Source organism: Trachemys scripta, chromosome 3, assembly GCF_013100865.1.
Source record: "Trachemys scripta elegans isolate TJP31775 chromosome 3, CAS_Tse_1.0, whole genome shotgun sequence".
NCBI classification, from domain to species: Eukaryota; Metazoa; Chordata; order Testudines; family Emydidae; genus Trachemys; species Trachemys scripta.
Genome location: NC_048300.1, coordinates 199,305,878 through 199,329,704, shown reverse-complemented (window position 1 = coordinate 199,329,704; position 23,827 = coordinate 199,305,878). Strand labels below are relative to the sequence as shown.

General features: G+C 52.8%; 1 protein-coding gene across 1 annotated transcript; it reads right to left on the bottom strand.

Moving 5' to 3' along the window:
- Positions 1–17,210: 17,210 nt before the first annotated feature.
- LOC117875455 lies at positions 17,211–23,630 on the bottom strand. Its single transcript, XM_034766823.1, has 4 exons — positions 23,430–23,630; positions 23,146–23,200; positions 22,212–22,313; positions 17,211–20,089 (listed from the first exon to the last, which is right to left on the bottom strand). Exons 3-4 carry the CDS (start codon positions 22,304–22,306, stop codon positions 17,278–17,280), a joined length of 2,907 nt encoding a protein of 968 aa, XP_034622714.1. The 5' UTR covers positions 22,307–22,313; positions 23,146–23,200; positions 23,430–23,630; the 3' UTR covers positions 17,211–17,277.
- Positions 23,631–23,827: the final 197 nt, after the last annotated feature.

Genomic DNA, 23,827 nt, shown 5'->3' with positions numbered 1-23,827 from the left:
ACTAGAGATTTCATTTCCGTGAAGGGTTTTCTTTTTAATGTTTCTTCTTGCTGCTGCAGCATCCCCTCAGAATCGGAGAGCGAACGGTACATTACTAGCGACGGAAGCAGTGGCTGCCCTGGAAGGCTAATGTGGAGATCCCGATGGAGCTTGGGGCGGAGCTGGTTTTATTGGTCGTTGTCATAACCCCAAACCAGGAATTTCATGGCGGGTTGGCATTGTGTGTCTAGCTTTTGTTTCCTAGCTTGGTTATTGCAAGGGGAGGGCTGGAGTTCCTAGACCAGGAACTCTCGGTCACCTGAGGGTTATTTGGGAACCTACAATACAAGTGTTATTATTAATTGTTTATTACAGTAATGCCTGAGGACCAGCCATGAATGGGGCCCCATTGTGCTAGGCCAGGGGTTCTCGAAACACATTTTTTGATGGTCTCAGAGTGTGGCCACCAACGCTTGCGGGTGGCTCCATTGACACTTTTTCCAAAAATTATTTATTTTTCATAAAGTTAATAAAGTATTATGCACATCTGTACATCCAAATCATTGTCATTGATGTAAGGTTTGGAGGGTTTTTGCAGATTCAATAATAAAAAGAACACACACTGATCTCTATTCTTTACTGGACCTAACAGACTGGAAACGCCGATCAGGTGTTTTGCACGTTCTTGTCTTTTTTATTATTGTTTCTTTTGCTCTTTTGGTAAAAGTGGTTGTACACCAATTTAGAAGTCCAAATAATAATGAAAAATATATCTGGGTGGCTTGGGTCTGGGGAGCGGAGGCACGGCTGTGGCTGGCCAGGGGCTCCTCCGGACAGGTAGGGACGCTCCGGGCTTTGGCAAGCCTGGGTCTCCTCCGGGCAGGTGTGTGTGGGAGTGTCTCGTGGCTTCAGCCAGCCCAAGGCTCCTCCGGCTGAGGGGGGGAGGCGCTCGGGGCTTCTCTGGGTGGGGGGCTTGTGGCTCCAGCCGCGGGTGGGGCAGGGATCTTGGGGCTCTGGCTGGTGGAGTTGGCGGAAAGGGGGGAGTCAGGGGCTAGCCTCCCCAAAGGGGGGCTCCACCTGTTGTCCATGCGCCCGCCACTTGCCTCCTCATCCCTCCTCACCTTAAGCATTGTGTGTCTCACCTGTGTCTCCAGAGAGGCAGCACATGCAGGAGGAAGGGGAGGGGCTGATGCTCCCCCCGCCGCACTGCCCAGGAAACTGCCATGGCTGCAGGGAAACCCCAGAGTGGCCGCATTTGAGAAGCGGTGGGCTAGGCACTGTGAATACTTCGTGTTTCATTCGACGACACTCCCAGGTCGAGCTCTTAGTGTGCTTTCCTTGCATGGTTATTAATGGTCACAAGTTAGGTTAGGAAATGAATGACGAGGAGTTCTTTTCCCCCTCCAGATTTACTGAGCCTTCCCCCTCATCACAGTGCAGTGTCCCCTTCTGCTTGCGGGTGGTGCTTCAGGCGCTCCCTGCCTCAGTTTCCTCCTCCTCAGGGTTTTCTGTGTCTGTGGCTCAGATCTCCAGCGGGGTCACTCTGAGTTCAGTTCCCTTTTGGGGTTACAAAAGTCCAAGGAAAACCAAAAGTACTTCTTCCCCCCTTGGGCTCCTCTTCAGACCACCTGCCGGGCTCCGTTCCAAGGCCCTTCGGGATTACCATTCAGCGTCTCTCTGGCTCTGGGACAGAGCCCTGACTGCCGGCTCCGTCCCTGGAATTCCCTCCCAATCTCCTGCCCCAGCGGCCTGCCTGCTCTCTGGGGGCCCGCTCTCAAACAGTTCTCAGCCATTTTTAAAGAAGTCACCCAGCTGGGGAGAGGGGTGTGTGTAGCTAATCTCACAAAAGTGTGGGTGGGTTCCCCCACCCCCTTAGGGCTCCTAAAGTTTGACTTTGTCATGGGAGGTGGTGGGTGTGATGAGAAAGCAACGGTGGAGGCTCTGGAGACTATAGGAAACTGGGCAAGGACCAGTGGTAGGAGACTCAAAAGATAAGCGTTCAAAAGAGCTTGTTCTCGGCACGTGGCCGTCGGCGATAGCAGAGCGCATTAGCGGTGACACAGGCCAGGCTTCATTTGTAATGAAAGGGGTGCTGGGCTCAAGCAACTTGGTTACTTTCATAACTGACACAGCAAGCCCGGAGGTGCCGCCCGGGGCTACGAACCGCCAGGCCCGGAGGTGCNCTGACACAGCAAGCCCGGAGGTGCCGCCCGGGGCTACGAACCGCCAGGCCCGGAGGTGCCGCCCGGGGCTCTGAACCGCCAGGCCCGGAGGTGCCGCCCAGGGCTACGAACTGCCAGGCCCGGAGGTGCCGGGGCTCAGCCCTGGCATGAATCAAGCACTGGACTCGGTATGTCTGTGCTGGAGCTGGAAGTGTAACTCCTACCTCAGGTTGATGCACCCGCCTAGCTCGGATTGAACGAGCATGCTAAAGCCAGACGTGTAGCTGCAACAGTGTGAGCAGTGGGATGGGCAAACCGCCCCAGCTACACCCCTCACTACATGCTCTGGCATTGAGCCTGGCGTGGCTACACGACTATTGTTAGCACGCCAGCTGGATCAGAGCAAGTGCGGGTACGTCTGCTCCCCCTGGAAATCACACCGTCCAGCTGCAGTGTAGACAGACCCTACGATGGCTGTTTTTAACGATGGTTCTGGATTTGGAGTTACAGGGGCTGGAATTGCAGGGGGGCTTTTTAAAACCTTTGAACTCTTCTGGTTTGCAGATGAAATATTGCTGCACATAACAGTTTTACACTATGCTTGCCACTAAGATAATGTCTATAGCAAGGAAGATTTATATCCTTGCAGCAGAAGGCCAGAGGGTATGTGCTTATTAGCCCACTGGTACAGATGATTTATGGCTGCTGACCAGGAAATCCCAGACTGGAGCACACTGGGGTTTTGGCTTTTGATTTGATCTTTGCGGGAAGAGGTACTGTGATCAGTTTCAAGCAGGTGGACCTTGTCTTCGTCTTGATCGGAGGGTATCGCAGAAGGTGGCTTCGTCCGGCAGATTCCTTGGTGCACAGTTGCAGAGTACTTCAGGTGACCGGATAACTGCTGTTGCCCCAGAAAATAACCCAGATGGTGCCACACCCTCTTCCTTCTGTAACCCTTCTGCCAGGTGGAGCCAGCAGCCACCAGGGCTGGGTTCAATGTCTAGGGGTCCCTTTCCATCGATACAGCACAGAACCGGCTCGAGCCCCCACCCAGTAAGCTGGGAAATTTACACACCGCCCCTGGGCACCTCTGAGAGGCAATACTGCCCCACTCGCAAGCAGAGTTTGAGTGTAGAAGAGAAACGTTTAATGAAAGGAGGGAAGTAACTCGGAGCTAATTTGGGAAAGCATCACAACGGGGTTAATAAACGTAAACCACGAGTAAAAGACCCACCCCCGAGTAGGTTGGGCAGTGCCCTTTTCCCCTCAGGTTCTTAAGTCCAGCAACCAAAAGTCCCTTTCACATGCCTGTCCCTTCTCTGCCCCCCACTCTTAGTCGCTGTCCTTGGTCAGTGCAGACCCAGAGTTCAGAGGTGCAGCTGGAAAGAGGTACCTTATTCACGCCACTGCTCGGGCACTTGCCTGCTGCCCCTCTCTGCTGGTCACCCTGCAGGGCGCTCACTGGCCACTCCTGCCGGCTGCCTGCACACTGCTCTCGCTGCGCCTCTCCACCGCCACCCTGCTGGCCTACTACTCACTGCTGTCATCACTCCTCTTCACCATAGCAGCCACTCATTCACCAGCCACCTGCCTCTCTGCTGGGACCTCTGCACATCCGTCTCTTAGTGATGTTCCGCTCTTTGCTGGCTGGGCAGAGACACTGCCCCATCTCAAGGGATTCCAGCTCTGGGGAGGCAGGGCAGAAACACTGCCCTACCCCAAGTGGTTTCAGCTCTGGTGAAGCAATTAAAATAACAAAAGAGACTCCCAATGAAGTTTATGTGGCTCTGTTCTTTGACCAGTGGGGAGGAACCGGCTAAACCAGGCTGAGAAGAACCCTTGAGGATGTACAGCCCCCTGGCTGGTATACCTACCCCCCCTTACTTTCACAGGGCTCTGACATTCGAGCCCCCGGCTTAACGACGTTCTTTCAACTGAGGGTGGTCCCATCATTTGGGATAGGTTAAGCACAGTCCTGTTTTCCCATGTTCCTACAATAAATACAACATTGGTAACCATATTTCACTACCCCGCATTCAGTACTAAGGTCATTTGTACCCAACACCAGCCAAAGTTGATCACTTTAGCACTGCTGCATAGGTAAGCAGAGCAGGAGCAAACTGTATTTACATAAATACACCCCCATCTCTCCCCCTCCCAGCAGGCTGTCAGGGAAACATTCACTCAGACGCTGCTTACACTTCAGCCTGGAGTGAGATGCGCGATAATGCCTTGTCTCTGGAACAATGGGACGCGGGTTCCCCGAGGGCAGGCTCCGTTGGCTGGAACGTCTCATCAGGGACGTGTGGCACAGGCTTTTTTCTAGGTTAAAACAATAACTTGGCTCGTTTCCTGTGGCGTGTTCCTGGGGCGCTACAGCCTTCTCGCGGGAGGTGTAGCCTGTGTAGTGTGCAGCATTGTCAGGCTAATTGTCTGCTTCGTGAGGGGAGCCATGCATCTGTAACGCTGTCACGCACTGCGAACCAGTCTCCTGCCGCCAGCATCCTAGATTGGGGATAGGGACGTGCTGAATCTGGGACACATAAGGGTAACAGCTTGAAAGTGCTGCTTGACCCAGTCCATGGAGCCCAGGGGCCTATAAGGGGGGACAGCTTGAAAGTGCTGCTTCATCCAGCCCAGTGAGTCCAGAGACATATAAGGGGTCAGCTTGACAGTGCTGATTGACCCGGTCCGCTCAGACTTGCTNAATTTGGTCCATTATATGTATTTATTTTTCTCCCTTTCCTTGTCCTTTATATTATGATACTCTCCAAGATCCCTCCCTGCACTCACTGCTAATATGGACACTGGTCAAATCCATACATGAGCACCTACAGAATGGGCTGATTTTCATTGATGTGAAGTACCTCCCTCTGTTGGAGTTATGGGAGCGCCTCTGAAAATCACAATGCCAAACGTGAACATTTTGGCTATTTGTTTAATCAAGGCAACAGGAATGTCTGAATAAATGTAGCTTGTAATATCAAACCAGCAGCCAGGACCAAGATTCTCAAATCACCAACATTTCCATACTTCGGCTATTTATTTTTTCCTTTAACAAACCACTCCTGGCTACAAACCAGCCCTCAGAACACTGCAGGTTACAGATTACTTACACAAAAACAATCACAGTCTGTTGTGCTGGAAGAACCCAGCCCTGGGGAACCTAGGTCCCATTGGGAGGGGACGTGCAGCAGGGAGTAGAGCTCCGTATGAGAACACAAGTGACACAAGCAGTACACTGATAGAATTACAGAACTCCCCCGCGCCCCACCCAAAAGAGTAACCCTAAGAAAGGAGCATACCCCAAAGTAACTGGCAAATCTGGTAACACAACCCTCTGCCCCAGCTCTGAGCCCCTCATCCCTGGCCCCACCCCAGAGCCCACCCCCTCAGCCGGAGCACTCACACCCCTCTATCCCAACCCTCTGCCCCAACCCTGAGCCCCTCATCCCTGGCGCCAGCCCAGAGCCCACCTCCTCAGCCGGAGCACTCACACCCCTCAGCCCCAACCCTCAGTCCCAGCCCTGAGCCCCTCATCCCTGGCCCCACCCCCCCAGCCAGAGCACTCACACCCCTGTACCCCAACCCTCTGCCCCAGCCCCTCGCCCCGCCCCACCACCACATGAATTTTGTGTCACACCTCACTTTCATATTGGTGCACATAAAATTCATTCCGCACATGGGTGGGAAAAATTAGAGGGAACACTGCATATTGCCTCTATATAAATCCATGGTACGTCCACATCTTAAATACTGTGTGCAGATGTGGTCGCCCCATCTCAAAAAAGATCTATTGGAATTGGAAAAGGTTCAGAAAAGGGCAATAAACATTATTAGGGGTATGGAACAGCTGCCATGTGAGGAGAGATTAATAGGACTGGGACTTTTCAGCTTTGAAAAGAGACCATTAAGGGGGATAGGACAGAGGTCTATAAATCATGACTGGTGTAGAGAAAGTAAATAAAGCAGCATACTTACTCCTTCCCATAAACACAAGAAGTAGGGGTCACCAAATGAAATGAATAGGCAGCAGGTTTAAAACAAACCAAAGGAAGTATTTCTTCACACAACGCACAGTCAACCTGTGGAACTCTTTGCCAGAGGATGTTGTGAAGGCCAAGACTATAACTGGGTTCAAAAAAGAACTTGATAAATTCATGGAGGATAGGTCCATCAATGGCTATTAGCCAGGCTGGGCAGGGACGGTGTCCCTATCCTGTTTGCCAGAAGCTGGGAATGGGTGACAGGGGATGGATCACTTGATTACCTGTTCTGTTCATTCCCTCTGGGGCACCTGGCATTGGCCACTGTTGGAAGACAGCACACTGGGCTAGATGGACCTTTGGGCTGACCCAGTCTGGCCGTTCTTATGTACAGGTGAGGTCAGTATTTACCTATCAGAATTATTTAACTGCAGGTGGCCCAGATGCTGCTTATCAGCAATTTGGATTCTTTGGAGAGCAGCGCAGGAAGGGAGCGGCAGGGTTCCCCCCCCGCCCCGGGTCCTCTTTTTTGATTGTGGAAATATGGTAACCCTAGTCTAGACCCCAGATACCCCACCCCCCATCCATCCGAGGGACCCAAACCCACCTGACTTCACAGCTTCCATAGGGACCCCAAGGTCTACCGGGTGCTCGTGCCCCTGCTGCCACCCAAGGGGCACTCCTTCCGCCTGGAGATGGAGAACGCGGAGGGCACCCTGGAGAAGCATGACCACATCCTGGTGGAGCTGAAGTGCATGTGCAAAAGGGAGAGGCTGCAGGGGGACGTGCTCTGCCTCCTGCACCACTCCGAGGAAGACTTGAGTGATAACAAGCAGGGGCCCTTCCGCATGCACCTCTTGTGCACTAGCTCCCACCTGGAGGTGGGAAAAACCATCCTCTGGTTCCACAATTTGGTAGGCAAGGCCTGGGTGCCCCTGGCTCCCAACTACAGCTTCCAGCTCACGGCCCAGCCCTCCGCCTCCTCCTGCAAACTCAGTCTGGCTTTTGAGTCCGGGAGGGCCCTCTCCATCGAAATCATACTCGGGTGCGACGGGGAGACTCTCTGGTTTTCCTGGCCAGCCACGGGGCTGAGACGGGCCACCCGAGCAGCACAGTCTGGCTAGAGACCTTCGCTGTCCAGGAAATGCTGTTCCTCCAGATGGTGAGCAGGTACACCCCACAGGACAGCTGCCACCTGAAATGCCTCCAGATCTTCATCCACCTCAAGGAATGCAGGCTGCCCACCCTGGAGAACAGGATCCTCACCACCTACCACTTCAAAACCGCCCTGAGGCACCTCCTGCTCTGCCTGCCTCTGTGGGCATGGGGCCCGGAGCAGCTAGCTAAGAGGCTGCAGGGCTGTGACGGGTTGGATCACAGAAACCCCCTTGGGAGCCTTGGTTTAGCCCTCCTTGTGTAGTTATCACTATCATTCAATAAATAACTTTTATGGTTCAGTTGGTTGCTTCTCTCTCTCTTGCTGAACTTTACTCGTTTGTGATTTTAGCTTCCCCCATTCACTCTACAGCAAGGCTTCTTTTACCTAAGCTAAGGATCCCCGCAGCGTCCAAAATACTGTGGGGTTTGCTCATTGAGTAGGTTACTGCCAGTACAATTGTGTTGGGGGAGTGGGGATAGGGACGTGCTGAATCTGGGATGCATAAGGGTAACAGCTTGAAAGTGCTGCTTGACCCAGTCCATGGAGCCCAGGGGCATATAAGGAGAGACAGCTTGAAAGTGCTGCTTCCTCCAGCCAGTGAGTCCAGAGACATATAAGGGGTGAGCTTGATTGACCCGGTCCGCTCAGACTTGCTCTGTTAATGTATGTGTGGCTGTGTGTGTGTGTTCATCCGGTTCTGGGGCTGGAGAAACCCAGCCCTAGGGACCTTTGGTCCTGCAGGATAGCTCCACTGGGAGGGGACTTGCAGAAAGGAGAAGTAGAGCTCCATATAAAAACACAAATGACACAAGCAGTACATGAATAGAATTACAGAATCCCCTTCCCCAGAAGAGTAACCCGAATAAATGAGCATACCCCAAAGTAATGGGCACATCTGGTAACAAGACCCAATCCACCCAGTCCTATTTGCAATCCATTCATAGACAGCCATGTCAAGCAATGATCCCCAGCCCTATATCTCCAGGGGACTGTGTATGGACATGCACTGCTGTCCTCTGTTGAACAAAGCACATCAGACCAGATTAAGTATCTATTAGATTCTATTGTTTTCCTCTGAATAGCGGAGGAGCTGCTTCTTTCCCTCCTCAAGGGCTGCATTTCCGGAGCTCAGGGTCATGGGCCCCATTTCCAACTGCCACAGGTAAGTGGGTGGCTAACGAGTGTGATGCCGCCTGTGTATCCATCCATGGAGCATTATGAATGGATCTGCAGAGCAGTGGGTTCGAGAGGAACTTGATTAATGGCAGGAAAATGCCAAACAGTCTAAAAACAATACAACTGATAAACCCTGGGATGAAATGTAGCGAAAGCCATTCCTATCCGCTCCGGGTTTCTGTTGGGATATTCAGAGGAGCAGAAAATGTAAGTGGGTGATTTAAATTATCTGCAGTTAATTTAACTCCATAGTTAATCCATGGACCACAAATCTTCAATTACGGGAACAAACTCTTCCACTCATGGGAGAAAAGTGAATGACGTGGGTGGGACTGAGACTGGATTGATTATAGCCTGATCAGGCGTATGTGTGACTTTGGTTTGAGGGCAACAGTCCTGTGGTTCGTTCTCATCATAAAAAATACCAGGCAGTTCAGCAAGATGATCTGTCCCCTGCGCAGGTCTAGAGTCGCCAAGGGTGCTGCAGAGCCGAGCGGAGCGGGATGCAGCAGCAGAGCTCAGCGGAGAGGGCCAGAGCAGAGGGCAGTTGCACGTCAGGACTGAGAGTTGTGTGTTCAAGCCCATCACCCTCCAGGTGCATTGTTTGGACTGGACTAGCAGGGGCGTGGCAGGCCACGGAGGATGGGTGATGCCTTGACACAGAGCTCTGTTGATGGTGCCCGCTGGATGCTAGGGAGATGGTGGAATTTGTGGGCCCCTTCTGTTAGTGGGCATGCTGGCAGGGTGGGATTTGATAGTATGGAAAACGGAAGTAGTATAAGGACCCTACCGTCAATCAAACCGTAACACCTCCCCTTGGCCCCTTAAACCCCACCCCTTGACCCCTTAAGCCCCGACCACCTGCCACCTGAAGTTCCACCCACGGGGGGTATTACTTCTGGGTTCAAGGCAGACACATGACCGGAAGCAAAGTGTGTCATGTGACCCCTCTAAGAACTCCTCCCACTTCCCTCTACCAATCAGGAAGGGTTTCAGCCACATAGGACTGCCCCGAGAGCAGATTTGACCAATCGGGGTGTCCCGGGGTGGGGTGACCCATCCGGAAGTGGATAATGTGACCTCTCTAAGAACTCCTCCCACCGCCCTCTACCAGTCGCAATGGTTTTCGGTCAGATAGGACTGCCCCGAGAGCAGATTTGACCAATCGGGGGTGTTCCAGGGCGGGGTGACCCGCCCAGAAGAGGGTCGTGTGACCCCTTTAAAAACTCCTCCCAGCACCCTCTGCCAATCAGAGTGCAGCAACATCACCCCATAAGTCCCAGCGCCGGGGCAGAAGAGGCCATCTTTTACCAAGAACGCGTGCTTTAGAAATCGTGGAAACATGGACTCCTTCACCACCCCCGTGAGAACTTCGGACTTTGTTTTAGCCCCGAAGGCGTTTCACCATCCATGGAGAAAGCACTACATCAGCGACAGTTCCGAGGAGGAGGAGGGAGCGACCTAGGGGAGCCCTTTGGCCCAGCCATTGATGGATACGCCGGAACCCGAAACCCAACTGCTTGTGAGACACCCCGAGGAGCGTGGTGGCCTCTTGTCGTCCACCCCCCTGGAGGAGGAAGGCGAACACAGCTCGGGGGAGTCACCGGAGGACAAGGTGAATGGAAAAGACGTCGCTCAGGTAAATGAATGATTAAGAAGTGACAGTTGATGATGGGGTGTAATGGGGTTAGGAACCAGCAGGCTGTGTAAATCTAAAAACAAGCAGTGGGGTGCTTACTTTCTTTTCCGAAAATCTCTCAACAGCTCGACGATGCCTTTCTAGAGGCCTTTGAGAACTTACACATCGGTAGCCCCGTGGGAGTAAATAGACATAAGCAAAAACAGCTGATGCATGATATGAGACACAGATATCAAGATGAAAATCTGGAAAAGGACAAAATGGAAGAATGAACCAGCTCAGACTCCCTTATGGAGTCCATTTTTACAGGCGGCTGTAAAAGGTCGTGTTAAACCAGGCGATTAATAAAACGTATTTATTTAAATGTGTCAATGTGAATGTGTCCCCTTTCATATTTGTGTTCATAAAAGACGGTACCAGTAAAAGTCACGTCTAGGCAGCTCTGTTAAAGAAAATCTATTACACCCCCAGGGAAGTTGGGAGCTTAAGCGCTATTTCTGAGATGGCCGCTACTAAATCGTCAGAGGCCGAACATAGTCTAGCCCTCCTTTGCTGCGGGGACGATTTGCTAAGTAATTTTAAAAGGACCAGGTTTCTCTTTACACAGCTAGACATGTTTTTGGTCAGCAACCCCAGCTGTTACAAAGGGGCCTGCCAATAGTTCATCTCTTTTTATACCCGGCTGTTGTTCTTTTCAAAGTATAAACCACCAGCCAGTCTGGAGGGAAAACACCAGTTCTTAGTCTATAAGCTTCTGGTGTGGAAGCATTTAAATCCACCACCAGGTAGCCATAAGTTCTTTTGGTAGCATCCTCAAAAGCTTCTAGAAAGAATTCAGCTTTGCCAGGGTACATTTGCCAAGCGAGCGTAGCGATTTGTAATTTATCCCTGGGGTTTTTGCATTTAGGTTAATCGTGTGACTCTTTTCCCCCTGACAAAATACGTTTTGAACTATAAACATAATGCTCAGGTTTCTGTGATGCACATACTTGGTAAAAGCTTTCTTGATTTCACAAGCAGAGTTCATCAGATCCTCTATGATAATCATATTTACTTGATTGGTAGGAAACAAACGGTCATCATCAAAAGCATGAGGCAGCCCCTCCACAAAATTGATAAAGGGATATTTACAGAGCAGTTCTTTATACAGAGGTTGCCAACAACTGTAACACCACACAATATTCTCAAGCATAACAGACAGTGTTTGTTTGGCATTATCCAACACATTTTTATAAAGTAACTTTTCCCGCAGTTGCTAGGCCCCGCGAGAATTGCAGAAAAGGGGTGTTTCCACCTCGTATCCATTTTTAAAAGCCATAGGGCAGGGTTTTAAACCCTTCTCCTAGGACCCTCTTGTTGTAAACGACTTTCAAGTGAGTTTAGGACCCTGCAGTGGTGGGCAGCAGCTGGGTGGGGGGTTGGGAATCCCAGTGGGGCCTGATTCTGGCAGTTAGGTGCCTAAACCATCAGTTAGGCACTTAAGCCCTTTGGTGAATCTGGCCCCAAGAGGTACCCTGAGTGATCAGTTCTAGGCACATCTTTTCCTTCAGTAACTGTCTAACGATGAAGTACGCATCGTAACCTTTGGAATTGTGAGCTAGGAACGGGTAGTCCTGGAACTCTTTGCCAATAAAGGTCTCAACAAACATAGAAAGACACTCGTCGCCCTTAAATTCCCAGGATTTTTCCGGCTTTAGGGACATAACAAAAATGTAATTGGGCGTGTGCAACCCAGTCTCCTGCGTGCATTCAAAATCATAAAAAAGATACTTTTCTGATGATTCGGGCTTTCTAAGGCTGTCCATAAAACACGGGTGACTGTCTACATCACCAGCGATCAAACCCTGACACTGCTACACCGCCTCCCTTTACACCTGTGCCGCTTGTCCACATAAGACTGACACTTATCACACAAAGTTTTAGACAGGCATTCGACTTGTTTTTTCGATGCACAGTCGACGTGTCCGTCTAAACACTCTTTGGATCGACAATACAGTCTACAGCTAGGACACCTCAGCTGCACGCCCATGGTGTCCAAGCATGTTACGCTCAGAGGCGGCAACGATATCTGTGGTCGTGACTGTACGGCGTGTGGCAAAACTCACAATAATTTTTCACACAAACAACTTTTTCACATCCGGAACCCCATAGTAATGCTCATCGTGCAACAGGATGAAAAAAGTCTTGGGGTACACTGGGCCCCCCGTTTTAAAAAAGCCCCATCCGCCTTTCGCCGCATACAGCACCACCTGTATATTGACTCCTAAATGCTGTTCAAACGTTGCTACGTCACCGAGCAGAACCTTTTTTTGATCTGACCACCCCAGTTTCTCCTGCAACTTTCTCGCCCCCGCTAACAATTCCGCGTCTGTAGGTTGACGGTCGGACATAATGGCCAAGAGCCCACCTGCAAAACACAGATTGGTACCAGTGTAAATCAGGTCTACTAAGCATCGTCTCTTTTTATGGAGGATTTGATACCGCGGATAGAATGTAAAACTCTATGAGCGCCCCCAGCCCTGTTTTTTACAACTGTCACAACGAGGCGCAACGTCCCATCGAGAGGCAACTCTCTATTGCTCTGTAGCAGCTTTCAGGCCTGAGCTAAGAAATCCTCAGCAGACAGCTCATCCCTAGTTCTTCTGACTGAAAACAAAGGGTTGGTTAAATTTCGGCTCTCTAAACATAACTGAACATAATCATCATAATCACCATTAACGTCATCCAGAACTAACTGTATTCCCCTGTGTATGGCTTCAACAACCTGCTGAGCTGAATTTATTCCCTCAGGATTGACAAAACGAAATTCCTCACAATACACCGACCCCCCAAATCTAGGTAATTCACGTTGCCAACTTCTCACTCTCTCCTTATACACCTCTGCATTTTCAGGGTTACTTGGAGGTTCCTCTAAGGGACCGTCAGCGGCATCTTCTACATCAGATGCTATTTGAGAGTCAGACTCCGAGGGGCCTCCGTGAGGGTCATCAGGAGCAGACGGGGACCTTCTAGAGAGCCCTCTGGGGGATTTTCTAAACCAGACTCTGCGTGAGAGTCGGGTTCCACCTCCCCATTTTCAGACAAGCCAGTTTGAGAGCCTCCAGTAGGGGGCATCTCTTTTTGGTTTTTTTCCTCATTACCTCTTCAGCCCTTTTTAAAATTTTTACTGAGACCCTGGCCTGGAACTTTTTGGCCGCCATTTGTTTGTCCACCAAGAGCTGTCCCCCCTTTTGTTTACACCTGAGCTGATGAATACCCTTGAGGGTGCCCTTTTTACCCAGGCCCCTTTCCCTTTCATGCCTGCTCAGAGCCCCCTTTTGGAAAAATTGAAGCATTTTACAAAAAGTCACCTGCCAGAGCCTTTGCATTTTTGACGTGGTTTCCAGCCCTCCTTTCTTTTAGACCCCCTGAGGATATAGCAGCCACCAGTATTCTGAACAAAGCCTCATATTTTCCCCAAATCTTCATTAGTTTTCTGAATGAAGCATCATACTTTCCCCAAATACTAGAATATGGGCGAGCTGTGACGAGCTTATGGTATTGGGAGAATGGTTTGTCAGTCCTTGGTTTTTTATTCACAACCCCTAGAGCGCGTGCTCTGGGTTTGTGAATGTGAGTGGTTGTGCTCAGTTTCTCAGGGCTTGGTGTGGCGGTGGCCGCTGAGGAACTGGAGTTGTGTTTGCGTGGTTGGTCTTTACCAGAGTCTTTTGTTTTGTCCTTGGGTTTGACGTATATGAGGTTTGGACTGCCCTCATGCTTCATCTGCACTCTTGTGCTCAGGGCCGGCGCAACCCATTGGGTGACCTAGGCGGTCGCCTAGGGCAACCGTGGCGGTATTTCAGCGGCGGGACCTCCCGCTGCCTCGGTGGGGGGGCGGCATTTCGGGGCTGGACCTTCCGCTGCCTAGGGCGGCAGAAATGCTGCCGGCGCTCCTGCTTGTGCTGTTTTGTGTTAGCGTTGTTAAAGGTCCCAAAGCAGATTCCTGGTTCTTTGGCGGTTCTGGTGGAGGTGTCCCTGTAGCTTCGACTACAGCATCGTCAGGAAAGCTGCCCGTGCCTATGAGGGAGGAGAAAAGACATTTTACGAAACTGAACTTGTAAAGTTAAAAAAATAAAATATTCGTTAGGGTGTTTTTCTAATTGAAAAGTCACAGCTTTAAAACAGAATAATCCATTTCAGGCTGTACAACAAACACGGGTTTTGAGTTTATTTCTACCGCTTTAAAAAACAAACCCACAAACATTTTGTAAAAAGACATCTCATTTTGCAAAATAAAAACCAAACTGCTTTTAAAATCCATAGAAAATACTTTTCAATAAACCCACATGCGTTTAAAAGGCACATGGTTGTTCTGTCCACCACCACCCCGCCCCCACCCCTGCCATGTGTGTTTGGGCCTTCAGGTTAAAGAACAAGCAAAAATGTTAAGTTAGGATTACCCCCAAATCCCTATACAACCTGTGTAATACCTGAAAGGTTTTTTTTTTAATTTAACAGTATTAAGCACCTTGGCCCGGGGGTGAAATGCAGCTTAAAGTTCCTGGTTCCATGCTAAACAGATCACACTGCAATAAAGCCAGGCACCATTATTTACTAAGACAGCATGGAAAAAGAATGGCATTATAGAATATCTATTTTCAGAGTTCAAAACAGGGCGCATACCTCCTCTTGCAGTCCAGCAGCAATTCAAGAGCGTTTCTGTTGAAAGAGACAGGCTCCAAGCTCCCTGAGGTTTTTATACCATCCTAACTCTTTGTTTCAAAATAGTCAGCAGGTTGATGGGCTCACCCCTCCCTAGCATTCCCTTTTGTGGTCTGGGCTGGGGGAATACGTTGTCTGCACAACTGGGCTGCTTTTCTTTTCTTTTAGTTCAAATACATTTTTCTGTAGGTCCTCTTACAGTGTCCATTCCAAGTGGGGGCCCTTTGCAGAGCTCAATGAATGTCTTGGGGCTTGTTTTTTATCAAGGTCCCCCCGGCGCTAAATGTTCTAGGCTAGGCACAGACATTGCGTAGCATAACCAATGGCAATAACAGTGTTTAATAGGATTTCCAAACACAGCTCAGCACACAGGCCCCCGAGTTTGCAGTTTATATCCACTGAAGTCCAAGTCACACAGTTATGGTGCCGTTGGGCTGACGCATCTATGACACAGCCCTCACAATCTTCAAAAAGCTTTTCCCTAAGGCAGTGATTAAGGACAGCATGAACAGCAACGCGTACAATAATCCGCAGGACTTTTTTTACGCTCACAACGTGGCACTGGCTCAGTTAGTTCCATGCCAAGCCTCCTCCTAAACTCCTCATAGCCGTCATCCTCGGAGTCCTCTTCAACAATTTGTATCGGCGTTCAGCAAAACCAAGGTAGGCCCAGTTCATCTTCGCTGCTTGATGCAACGCTGTCCGGGGCCTCCTGCTCCTCTAGAAAGGCATCGTCGAGCTGTCGAGAGATTTTCAGAAAAGAAACAGTGTAAATTCCCACTGCTTGTTTTTAAATTTACATAACCCCTCACCCCCCGGTTCCTAACCCCATTACACCCAATCATCAACCGTCACTTCTTAATCACTCATTTACCTGAGCGAAGTCTTTTCTGTTCACCTTGTCCTCCGGTGACTCCACCAAGCTGTGTTCGCCTTTCTCCTCCAGGTGGATGGACAACAAGACGCCACCACACTCATCAGGGTGTCTCACAAGCAGTTGGGTTTCGGGTTCTGGCGTATCCATCAACGGCTGGGCCAAAGGGCTCCCCTCGGTTGCTCCCTCCTCCTCCCGGGAACTGTCGCTGATGTAGCGCTTTCTCCGCGGATGGTCAAAGGCCCTCGGGGCTAGAACAAAGTCCGAAGTTCTCATGGGAGTGGTGAAGGAGTCCATGTTTCCACGATTTCTAAAGCACGCGTTCTTGGTAAAAGATGGCCTCTTCTGCCCCGGTGCTGGGACTGATGGGGTGATGGTGCTGCACTCTGATTGGCAGAGGGCGCTGGGAGGAGTTTTTAAAGGGGTCACCCGACCCTCTTCTGGGCGGGTCACCCCGCCCTGGAACACCCCCGATTGGTCAGATCTGCTCTCGGGGCAGTCCTATACGACCAAAACCCATTGCGATTGATAGAGGGCGGTGTGAGGAGTTCTTAGTGACAGGGCCGGCTCCAGGCACCAGCCAACCAAGCATGTGCTTGGGGCGGCGCCTGGAAGGGGGCGGCGCAGCAAGGCGCTCCGTCCCAGGAGCGGGTCCGCTACTGGGTTCGCCGCCCTCCCCGCGGCGCTCTGGCCGCCGGGGGCTCTCCGCTCTCCTCCTGGCGCTCTGGCCGCCGGGGAGAGTGGAGAGACCCGGCTAGGCTCTCCGCCCTCCTCCCGGCGCTATGGCCGCCGGGGGCTCTCCGCCCTCCTCCCGGCGCTTTGGCCGCCGGGGGCTCTCCGCCTTCCCCCAGACGCTCTGGCCGCCAGGGAGAGCGGAGAGCCCCAGCCGGGCTCTCTGCCCTGCTCCCGGCGCTCTGGCCGCTGGGGAGAGCGGAGAGCCCCAGTTGGGCTCTGCGCCCTGCTCCCGGCGCTCTGGCCGCTGGGGGCTCTCCGCCCTCCTCCCGGCACTCTGGCCACCGGGGAGAGCGGAGAGCCCCGGTCAGGCCCCCCGCCCTCCGCCCGGCGCTCCGGCCAGTCGGGGATTGCTCGGCACCCTCCCCTGCCGCGCTGGCGGGGGGGGGGGGGTGCTATGTGGCTGAAACCCCTCCTGATTGGTAGAGGGAGGTGGGAGGAGTTCTTAGAGGGGACACATTATCCACTTCCGGACGTGTCTCCCTGCCCCGGGACATCCCCAATCGGTCAAATCTGCTCTCGGGGCAGTCCTATGTGGCTGAAACCCCTCCTGATTGGTAGAGGGAGGTGGGAGCAGTTCTTAGAGGGGTCACATGAACCCCTTCCGGATGGGTCACCCCGCCCTGGAACTCCCCCATATTGGTCAAATCTCCTCTCGGGGGAGGCCTACGTGAGCGAAACCCATCCTGATTGGTAGAGGGCAGTAGGAGGAGTTCTTATGGGGTCACATGACACACTTTGCTTCCGGTCTTGTGTCTGCCTTGACCCCGGAAATAATACCCCCCGCCCCCCATGGGTGGGACTTCCGGTGACAGGTGGTCAGGGCTTAAAGGGTCAAGGGGTGGGGTTGACGGTAGGGCTTTATACTACTACCAAACACCCTTGGAGGCCCTTGCCTTCCAAAAGGGTGGCTTTGTAAATTTAGTATCAGATCTTCTTGAATGAGAGTCCTTGGACATTTGGGACTTCGCTTTGTTTTTTAGCTCGGAGAAGGTTTTCTTGAGGCACATTAAGATCCGTTTGAGAACTGGAACTTTGCTCCTTGAAGGGGATGGTGTCCGAGCTCTGGAAGCCTTTGCTGGCTTTGGAGGAGAACCGTCAGGACTCTCAGTTGTTTTCTCCCCGGCTTGCGAAAGCCCTGTTGTACTCGTAGCAATGGACACCATCTGTGGTTGCTTGGTGGAGGCCGTTTTCCCCATTCCATCCTGCGTCTTGCTCCTGTCTTCCAGAAGGAGCCACACCACTGGCATCTTGTTTTGGTTGGATGACGCTGAGGAGTCTCCTGGAGTCCATCGCTGTGGAATTCCATGGGATCTTCTGGGCAAGTCAGCACCTGCAGAGCCAGCAGGTCTCTTCTGTCGAACCTTATTGCATTTCTTGCAGACTCTGACTGGTGGCTGGTCCCTGGAGAGCTTTGAATTCACAGTTCCATCGAACCCGTGTGGAGCCGTGATGTCTCGAAGACCATGCAGCTCAGCAGATCCTTGTGTCTCCTCCTGAGTTTTCTGACCCTTCATCTTTCCTGGATGTGCCTTGCGGCACAGCTGGCAGACTGAGACCTGGCCCGCCAAGGGGCGGGAGCTGCTCAACATTTCCATCAGGTGCTTGATCTGCTGGTCGTGCGCAGCCTGCCCAGCAATGAGAGAGTCAAGGATGGATCTTGTCAGCTGCCCAGAGCCTGGTGCCTCTGGGGCAACCTGGTGGCATTCGGTCCTGGGAAGATCTGCCCTGCCCTCACCTGCCTGTGCCCCTGGCCTCAGGCAGGAGCCTTCTCCCGAGATAACCTTCCTCTCCATGTGCAGCTCTAGCATCTCTTCTGTCCCTTCGGTGCCGCTCACACTGGTAAGGGGCTTTCTCAACTCGCTCCTATAAATGTGGAGTGTCGCTGCAAGCGTCTTCTCTGTTATTGCGGTTCCTGGAGGTGGCGATGTCAGATCCACCCCTGCTGGCAGAGTGCAGCGATCTGGGTTAGCCTGGTTTCCTGCCGCGCCCTCACTCCTGCCCGTCTCCATGGTGGTATCTTCCACTGGCGTTGGAGGACGTGTGGAACAAGAGGAGCTTGTGCTTTGCTTCCCTGTCTGTGATGCGCTGCCATGGTCTGGGGTTTCTTTCCCTTTCGAAGCTGCTGCCCCAGGATGCTTCCAGGAGTAAGCCCTGGCCATTTGCTGCCTTCTGTCAGTGGGTAGGGCATGTACATCCTCCAGCCACTTCTGACTAGGGGCCCTTAGAGGCAACTGAATAGGCCGAGCCTCCTTGGAACGCACCTGAAACATTGACCGGTACGGAGTCACGATGCCCCCGCATGTAGGGTGAGAGAGCCGGCCTCTCTCCTCTGGGGAAGGAGACATGAACCTCCTCAGGGAATCCTGGATCCTCATGGGCAGTTCCCATCTTTGCTGCACTTGAATCTTTGTAATGTGGAACTCCAGCTGCTTTTTAACGTCCCTCCCAAGGAAAAGCGGCTCCCCAAGGATGGGAACCACCTCAACCTCGGGCTTTGCCTTCAGGGAGGACAGCTTGGGAACCGGGGGTAGGAAAGCCCGCAGGGATTTCCGCAGGGCATCCGGCAAACCCCACTCCTGCTGCAGCTTCTTCCGCTGCATGTGCCAGTCCCAGTTCTCCCTGACCTCATCGAGCAGGAAATCAGTCTCCATCTCACTGAACTGCACCCCAGCTCCCCTGGCTGGGACGGTGTGAGGCAGCTTTGCCGGGGGCTCTGGGTCCAGGGTGAGCAGCCCCCGCTGCATGATGAGATGCTTACGCCTTATGTGGAGTGCGATGGGGTGGGCAGGCTGTTGTCCCATCGTTGGCAATGCCGCTGTCCTGGGCTTGCCTGGCTCCCCAGGGGGGCGGAGTGGCCCAGGCAGGGCAGTCTCTCTCAGGAGGGGAGCATTTCTGTGCGACTCTCCCACCATCTTAGGAAACGCCTTCATTTGGATCTCCGAGCATTTCTGAGCCACGTGCTCCTGCAGCTTGACCACCGCCGTGGGCACAAGCCTGGGCAGGATGGCACCAGGGGATGCCATGATCCTGTGGGCCTTTTGGGGCAGGGATCGCGAGGGGCAGACACATGGTTCCTGGATCTCCTGGGCACGCTGAGGGCTGGTGTTGGATCTCAGGGGTTTTGTTTGTGGAGCTGGAGGCAGAAGAGCCGTGTGGGGTTTCTGGGGGGTGAGGGGTAAGCCCTGCTCGTGCTGGAGTCTCTTTGAGTGCACGTGACAGTCCAGGTCCTCCCGGACTTCATCGCTTAGGAAAGGGCCCCTGCTCACGTTGCGCTTCGCCCTGGGGTCTCTGTCCGGTGGGCGCAGAGCAGGGGCGTTAGGGATCACCTTGGCCAGCGACTCAGTGCAGAGGGTAGGTGCCCCCAGTTGGCTCTCCAAAAGCTTCTGTCGGATGTTGAAGTCTGAGCCATGGGCTGACGTCTGGTCCAGACCCGTGATCTGCTCTCGCCGGTCTCGTCTGCTGTGGACAGGAGGGCTGGGGAGAGGCTGGGCTTCGATGGGATGAGTGGATCCTTCCCAGCCCGCGACAGGCACGATCTCCCTTGTGCGGCAGAGGGGCTCTGACTGAGTCACGGAGGCTTCTCCCAGGGAAAAGGAGCTGTGACTCCAGAGGGAAGAGGGGTTGCATTCCATAGACAAATAGGAGAACTGGCTCACCGCAGATGTCGTCACACTCGGCCTATGGGAGAGAGCAGACAGGGACAGATGGGACATGGCCCTGCTGAGCAAAGGCAGGGCTTGGGCACAGCCTTCCAACTGTAGTGCAATGGGGCAGTGCCTAGGCATGCCTGGCACACCACACTCTGACACAAGGACATCAACTGGCTAACAGCGGAGTGAGAGGGGGAGCTGGCACTCATCTGATCTATAACGATAACCCCTTCGTCACACGCACAGGTGCAGCATGTTAGGATATAGATATTCAGGCCTGTCTGTAAAGGCCTAGACTTTAGGAATTGACGTGTATTGTGATCACTTAGCTAGTTCTAGAGGTGTAAAGGAGAGAATGAGAATCACTGTCTGTCTGTGTCAGGGCCTTGTCGTACTGGGACAGTCTGAGGCTCTGTTCTTAGGCTAAGTGAGGCCTTCGGCTAAGCAGCAGAGGCAGCCCTACGCTGAGAAGTGACCGGTCACATCCTCACATCCCAGACTAGTCCCATGGAAATAAGGTGCTATTGGCTGTTAGGAATCCAATCCTGTCCTGATATTCCCGTCACCTCCAGAGAAAGGGAAGAGCCTAGAAGGTGTAAAAGGAAACTTAGGTTAATAGTTTTCTGTCTGGTAAGAACTCACTTATCAATAGACACAGGTGGAAAACCCTTATGTCTGTATAGATGTAGTTGTGAAATTCTTACTTTTGTATTGTTTTGTATGTTTATTTGCATGGTTTCCAGGGCCGCCCAGAGGATTCAGAGGGCCAAGTGCCCCGAAGACCCGCGGCAGGGGGCCCCCGCCGCCGAAGTGCCGCCGAAGACCCGGAGCGAAAGAAGCTCCGGGGAACCGGGCCCCGCGAGAGTTTTCCAGGGTCCCCGGAGCGAGTGAAGGACCCCGCTCCAGGGGCCCGAACAACTTTCGTGGGGACCCCTGCAGGGCCCGGGGCCTGGGGCAAATTGCCCCACTTGCCCCCCCCCCCGGGCGGCCCTGATGGTTTCTGTCTGGTTCTGTAATGGTTTCTGTCTGCTGTATAATTAAATTTGCTGGGTGTAAACTAATTAAGGTGGTGGGATATAATTGGTTAGCTAATCATGTTACAATATGCTAGGATTGGTTAGGTAAATTTTAGTAGAATGATTGATCGAAATTAAGAAAAAAGGAATTTAAATTTAAGCTTTAAGTTCACCCCAATAAACATCGAATTGTTTGCACTTTTGGACTTCGGGTATTGTTGCTCTCTGCTCATGCGAGAAGGACCCGGGCAGTGTAAAAGTAAAGGAATAAGCTCTCTAACACAGCACCTAGCCCAGTGGGGCCTTGAGCATGATTGGGGACCTAGTGCTATTTTAATAGAAAGATTAGCTACAAAAATTGGTCTGGGTGAGGAAGATGTGAGCGTGTGTGTAACCCTTGCCAGAGCATGTTGTGAAGGCCAAGACCATAAACAGGGGTCAAAAAAGAACTTTACACCAGATTCCAGGCCAGGGACCCTCAACCCAGCAGTTCTGGGCTTTCCTCTCCCAGCCTTCCCTGCTACTTCGCTGGACTGCTTCCTGCCACTCCTGGCTCCGCTCCTTGCTCTGGGTGCACCAGCTCCAAACACGTCCCCCTCTGCCCAGGGAGGGGCTGCCCTTTCCCAGCAGAAGCCCCTGTCTGTTGCCAGCTTCCTGGCTTTAGGGGCCCCGCCTATTCCTGCCCAGCTGAGCCTGCTTGCCATCAATTCCCTGCTCCCTGGCTCTTCCTCCAGGGGCACCCTGTGGAGTTAATGGGTCTGCCTGGCCACTTTAGCCCCTTCCAGTCCTGTGTGGGGTGGACACCCCGTCCCAGGGGGTCATCTGATTGCTGTTTCTTTCAAACACAGCAGGGAGCAGGGGCAGGTTCTAGACAGTCGCTTGCTGGGAGATATTGCCGGACAGAAGGATTTGATCCTACTCACAACCCAGCTTGTGGTCTCTGCATTTAATTTCCGATAATCCCTCACCTCACTGTCACTGATATCTCACCTTGGAAGCTAAAGCCTCTTAGTGGCCTTTTCCCTGTCATTTTAGGATCCTGGAGTGTCTGGTTTTCTCTGCTCCCGCCTCTCTCCATTCACTATCCCCTCCCACCCAGCCCCCAGTCTGGTGCCCCCCGTGCAGTTGCCTTACGGTATCAGAACTTCATCCAGGTGTCTGGCCAGGTACTGAATATTCCTCTCAACGATCCTGAGGCGGTGAGCCCAGGGGAGCTGCTCCAGGTGCATGAGGCAGCTGTGGAACAGAGAGAGCAGGTAGCTGAGTGCCGGCCCTGCCCTCAGGCCCTCTTTTACCCAGAGGGGCGGCACTGAAAGGCTCCCTGTCCCATTCTCCACTGAGGCAGCCTCCTCCCCTGCAATACCCAGGCCTTGGATGTTCTGGTTTTGGGTTAGCTGGATTGTTAGGTGACCCCTGTCTAGTGCGGAGAAGGGGAGAGTGTATCCTGCTGGCAGCGTGTGTGTCATGTCCCTTCCGCAGAAGCCATCAACATATAGGATAACAGCCTACTACAGCTACCAACTAATGCAGCTCCCTCTTTAGCTCTAAGGGGTGCTTTCTGCTGCAGAGCTGAAGGTCCAGGGTTCCAATCCTACTGGGAACCCATGCTGCGGGGTGGAGGAGGGGCCATTACACAGGTGCTGCCGGATCCTTTTCACCCTACTCACCGTACCAGAAAAGCCAGCCTTCCTCCTGAACTCTCCACCTCACCTCCCTGGTGTGCACGGGGCCGCTCCCAGAAAACATTTTCTCCCCCTCTTGGGAGGGGAGGATGGTCCAGTCCAGTCGACACAATCTATCGCCCCCCGCCCACCGCAGGTTAAATGAGCCGCATAATGCTAGAGGAAGGGATGACCCACTGTACGACGCATGGGGGTGGATTAGAGATGGCAACTTCTGCTGGGTGGGGATGAATTGCATGATTCTAAGGAGAATAGTTGCTTGCCTGGTCTATAGGTCGGGGCAGGGGAGGGATTACTAGGGCTACTGCCCCTGGGGGGGGTGAGCTGCATGACGCGAGAGGAGGGAACTGACCCACTGCAGATTTACGGAGGGGGGCATTGCTTACCATGTCTCTAGGGGTGCACAAGTCTCCTCCAACCCTTCCTCACAGCGTCCAAAACCTGCCAGAAGTGAGACATAAAGGAGACCTTGAGCTGCTTGGGCACCCTCTACTTCCTAGTGCCCCAGAGCCCCGGATTACAGGGGCCCCAGCCAGCGCCTCTGCACGACTGTGGGCGTGACTGTGCCTTCGCAGGAAGAGGGGAGGCAGGAGGGGGAATAGACCCTATTTCTGTGCTTTGTGTGGGGCCCGAGTCTGCCACCGCAGCTGTGGGGTCAGGGGCTGCTTACCTTTCGGTTTCTTCCTTTTGTCCCTGTGCCTCGTCTTCCTCGGGGAAGCCTGCCACACACAGAGAAAGCAGCAGGGTTATAGGAGAACTCCAATAAAACGGGGATAACAATGAGCCAGAGGTGATTGCCATGTGGGGCCAGAGGGCAGTTTTTCCTTGTGGGAGAGTATTGCACTAGGAGGCATCATGGGTAGGCATTGTGCTTTCCTATGATGCAGCCAATATACGGCACATAGCCCAACCCATAACAGGTATCACTGGGATAATCCAGGGGTTGGAGAAACAGGGATGGCTGGTACCAGGAGCCTGCAGAGTTTAGAAGCATTGCAGGAGAGAATAGAAGTGCTGTTGTTGGGTCTGGTTCTCTGCCCAGCCCAGCAGCAGTCATTGGGATATGGT